This window comes from Tinamus guttatus, unplaced genomic scaffold (assembly GCF_059628265.1).
Source record: "Tinamus guttatus ecotype Peru unplaced genomic scaffold, ASM5962826v1 Tinamus_guttatus_pri_ptg000676l, whole genome shotgun sequence".
Lineage (NCBI taxonomy): Eukaryota > Metazoa > Chordata > Aves > Tinamiformes > Tinamidae > Tinamus > Tinamus guttatus.
The window spans coordinates 552,593-557,295 of NW_028289210.1; the positions used below are offsets into that span (position 1 = coordinate 552,593).

The window sequence follows — 4,703 nt, forward strand, 5'->3', positions numbered from 1 at the left end:
TTTCCTGGAGGCGCCTGCCCGCCCGCGGGGCTGCAGCGGGGCGGGCCGGGCCGGGCCGGGCCGCGCGCCACCCCAGCGCAGCGCGGGGCAAAGCGCTGGGAAGGGCCGCGCAGCGGGAGCGGGATGCGCCCGCAGCGCCGCGTGCGCGGGGAGCGGCGCCCGGCAGCGCCCGGGAGGCGACGCGAGGAGCGCGGGGAGCGCGGCGTGCGGCGGCGGCGCTGGGGGCGGCGCTGCCCGGGCCCGCCCCGCTCCGCCCCGCTCCGCTCCCGCCCGCAGCGGGGAGCGCGGGCGCCGCAGCCGCCGGAGGGGCCGCGCGGGCCCCGGGCAGCCGTGGAGGGGCCACCCGGGCAGCCATGGAGGAGCCGCCGCCCGCCTGATCCCCGCGCCGCCGCCGCAGACAAAGCGCCGCCCCCGCCGGTGAGTGCGCGGACAGCCCGGACACCGCGGCGGGGCGGCGCGAGCAGCGCCGAGCACCCGCACCCAAACACAGCCCCGCACCGCGAGCATCCCCCACCCAAACACTGCCCTGCACCGCGAGCATCCCCCACCCACACACTGCCCTGCACCGCGAGCATCCCCCACCCAAACACTGCCCTGCATCCCCAGCACCTGCACCCAAACACTGCCCTGCACCGTGAGCACCCGCACACAGCCCCACACCTGCACACTGCCCTGCACCCCTCAGCACCCACACCCAAACACTGCCCTGCACCGCGAGCATCTCCTACTCGCACACTGCCCTGCACCCCCAGCACCTGCACCCAAACACTGCCCTGCACTGTGAGCACCCGCACTCAAACACTACCCTGCATCATGAGCACCCGCACACTGCCCCTGCACCCCTCAGCACCCACACCCTGCCCCTGTGCTCTGTGCACTCCCCCAAACACTGCCCCTGCACCCCAAACATCCCCCACCCAAATGCTGCCCCTGCGCCCTCCCATCCAAACAGTGCCCCTGCACCCTGAGCATTCCCCCTGCCAAACAGTGCCCCTGCACCTTGTGCACCCGCACCCAAACACTGCCCCTGCACCTGCACACTCCCAGCCAAATACAGCCCCTACCCTGAGCATCCCCCTTCAAGCACTGCCACTGCATCCCAACCATCCTCCATCCCTCCCCCATCCCTGCGCCCTGAGAATCTCCCACCCCAAAACCAGTGCTTGCATCCTGAGCATCCCCCAGCCCATGCATAGCCCCTACCCCCTTACATCCCAGCCCCATGCAGAGCCCCTGGACCCTGAGCACCACGAATACCCTCCTCCACTGAAACAGCGGTGTCCGCTACCCAAACCCCACTCCCCTCCAACACAAGCACCACCCCAGCCTGGCAGACCTGCCCCACCACAGTGGCTCTCACGTGCTGCCGCAGGGCCCCACAACAGCCTGAACACATGCACCCCACAGCGCACCCACCACCCCAGCACCCCTCCCGCACCACCCCCAGCACCCCAAACTCTAACATGATTCTATGTGCAGCCCAGACACCCCAGGCCCTGCCCCAGGGTGTCTGTGCCCCAAGCGCCTTTGCACGGAGACCCAGCAAGGCTGCGCACCTGGGTGTCCCACTCACTCCAGCGCCGCTCTCTCCCTCGCAGGCCCAGCCATGGTGGAGCCGTCGGCGGAGCCGCCGCCGCAGCCCAATGCAGTGGTGCCCGGCGGCGCGGCGGCCGCAGCCGTGCCAGGAGAACCGGCGCGTCCCGGCGAGCAGTCGCCGCTGCTGCACCTGGACCTGTACAACTTTGACTGCGCCGAGGCGGAAGGCAGCCGCTACGTGCTGACGAGCCCGCGCTCGCTGGAGGCCTGTGCCCGCTGCGCCGTGCGGCCCGTGGAGCTGCTGCCGCGCGCCCTCGGGGAGCTGCTGCGTGAGGCGCCCGGGCGCTCCATGCGCGTGGCCGCTGGTCTGTACGAGGCCTACGAGCGGGAGCGGCGGCGAAAGCTGCAGCAGTGCCGCGATGAGCGCGACAGGATCATCCGCGAGGAGAAGAGGAGGATCCTTGGGCCCCTCGGCAGCCTGCCGCCCTCTCCTGCCACCCGCCTGGCCCCCAGGGCCACCCCGGCAGCCACGGCGCCCCAGCCCACTGGTGAGGCCAGGGCGGCATCAGGAGCCAGGGCCAAGACCAAGAGCCACTCGCTGGACTCGCTGCAGAAGCGGCGGGAAGGCGCCTGGGGCAAGACATCCTCGGAGTCGGGGGCCTCGTCCTCCTACAGCGGGGAGAGCCTGCGGGAGCGCGGTAAGGGCCGCCCCCGCGAGCGGGCAGCCGCCAACTCCCTGCTGGGCCGCAGCTTCAGCCTCGGCGACCTCAGCCACTCGCCGCAGACGGCACAGCGCGTGGAGAGGATCGTCAGGGAGGTGAAGAGGAAGAAGGGCCTCAAGGAGGTGCCCGAGAGGGACAAGAAGATCGCGGCGCTGATGCTCGCCAAGCACCAGGAGGCCAGCCTCCTGCGGGAGCAGCGGCAGGCGGCCCACCTGCAGTGGGACAGCCAGCGGCGCCTGGCGGAGCAGCGGAAGGAGCAGGAGGAGAAGGAGAAGCAGAGGGCGCTCGCGCAGGGCCAGCGCATGTGGGAGTGCCAGGTGGAGAAGCGGCGAGGCAGGCTGAGCCAGGAGCAGCACGAGGCCGCCCTGCTGAAGCAGAAGCAGCGCCTGGTGTGCGAGGAGAGGTGGCGCGAGCAGGCGGAAAAGCAGGAGCGGCTGCGGAGGGAGAAGCTGGAGAGGGCCATCCAGGAGGACAAGCAGAAGAAGCTCCACCAAGAGCACAACTTGAAGGCAAAGGAGGACGTCAAAAGGGAGCACCGAGAGCGAGAGGAGCAGCTTCTCCAAGAGAAGCTGTCCACAGCTGCACAGAAGAGGCTGAGGAAGGAGGTGCAGCTGCAGAAGGAGAAGAAACTGCTCAACCAAACAGAGAAGTTGAAGCACGAGGCCTTGCTCAAGGAACTGGCCAAGCAAGAGGCAGAAGAGAAGGAGATGCTGAAGGCCTCCCTGGAGATGAGTTTAACAAAAGCTCAAGAGAACTACGAGCAGCTAATGGAGAAGAGGAACCAGGAGCTGAGGGAAAAGGCCAGGCGGGAGGAGATGCAGATTCAGAGGGCAAAACTGGCAGCGGAAAGGAAGGAAAGAGAGCAAAAGGAGCACCTTGCAGCCCTGGCTAAAGAGACAGAGAGAAAGCTCCAGCATGCTGCCCAGGTGGCCGAAGAGGTGGTCCAGGAGAAAGCTCGCAAAGTGGTCATGAGCCGCCTGGAAAAGGAGAAGGTGCAAAAGATGAACAAGCAAAAGGTAGAGCAGTACGAGGACTTACGACGCAGAGAGATCCTCCTCTCTATAGAGAGGAAGCTGGAGAGGAGCGAGCAAATCTTCAAGGAGAAGAAGACAGTCTTAGAAAATGCCAGATCTGTCGCTCGCGCATCCTTCCATGTCCGGGAAAAGGTACGGGAGGAGACCAACATGCGCACCTTTGACAAGATGGCTTTGGAAGCAGAACTGCATGCCAACCTGGATAAGAAATGAAAGGTCTTTTCATGGATAAGTGGGGATACTTCACCTAAGGATGTCCATCATAAAGCATCAGAAAGCTCCTCTGCATTAGAACATTTAAAAGCAACAACAAACAACAATCACCCTAATTTATTATTTTGACAGGAGGAGCAGGGTACCGCACAAAAACCGTGGCAGCTATTTCACGTACTTTTTAAAATATGCTTTTGTTTTGGGGCATGTTTTAACGACTGACCTCAATCATCTTCAGAGAGGGGAAGTGAGCCTTTTTTTCCTCCACCCCACAAGCACACACATTTTCTCAGAGAGGACTGCAGAGATTTGCTTGAAAGCTGTGAGTTACCCGTTGTTTGCCTGAGCTGGGGCTGACTGCAGCCGCACTCTTCTTTTAGTGTGGCAATGCAGGCAGTAGAGATGACAGGCCTAAAAAAAGAACCAACACCAACTCACCTCGTTCTGATTTGAGCGCAGTTCGGCTTGGTTTAAGTTACAGGGCTGCATTCTCAAAGCTGTTGTCTCTTCCATGATAATGATGAGGACACTGTATTCGGGCCTTTGGGTGCACCTTACCCACTGCTGGTCACATGTAGGGGGAGAAAAGCACAGACCAAGATTTCATAACACCAGGCAAGTAGATACTATGATCAGAGCTGGGCAGAACCTGTTAAAATTGTTCACAAAAACTACAGTTTGTGGCAGTTTTTTCTCCCTGGTGCCCTTAGCACTCTTCCTTTCCACGTTTCTGTTATAAATGTCTGCAGAATTCTCTTCTTTTGGAGAAGGGAAAACAGAAGTCCACAAACTGAAAGGCATCTATGTGACCCATTTATTCAGTAAATTACGAAAATGCACTTGCGGAAACTAGCCTTTGTCACAGACTTGCAGATTATTTGCTCCCTCCTTAGAGAGTCTGTGGAGTCTCCACTCTTGGAAATACTCACAACTTGGCATAACAAGGCCCTGAACAACCTAATCCTGCTTTGGGCAGGAGACTGGAACGTAAATTATTCTGTGATTCTTTGAATTGCTTGCCATATCAAGCTCACCCAGCTCTTATCATTGTCTACGAAGCAGGGCAGGATTTATTTGCCCACTGGTACTAACAGTTGTATTCTCACTTTAGGGCACAAGAAAGTGGATGCACAAAATAAGCTATGTTATAGATTCTCTTAACAAGGATCACAGCATTTTTTAACTCTAACTCAATACT

The 4,703-nt window shown here is 61.0% G+C and overlaps 1 protein-coding gene across 1 annotated transcript; it reads left to right on the forward strand.

Annotated features, from left to right (window-relative positions):
* The first annotated feature begins 1,591 nt into the window (after positions 1 to 1,591).
* Positions 1,592 to 3,934, forward strand: CCDC177 (coiled-coil domain containing 177). Its single transcript, XM_010224990.2, has one exon. The coding sequence runs from the start codon at positions 1,607 to 1,609 to the stop codon at positions 3,503 to 3,505; it is 1,899 nt and encodes a 632-aa protein (XP_010223292.2). The 5' UTR covers positions 1,592 to 1,606; the 3' UTR covers positions 3,506 to 3,934.
* Positions 3,935 to 4,703: the final 769 nt, after the last annotated feature.

What these genes read in the sequence shown, in the direction of transcription:
- CCDC177 (XM_010224990.2), top strand. Translation starts at nt 1,607, where the DNA reads ATGGTGGAGCCGTCGGCGGAGCCGCCGCCGCAGCCCAATGCAGTGGTG.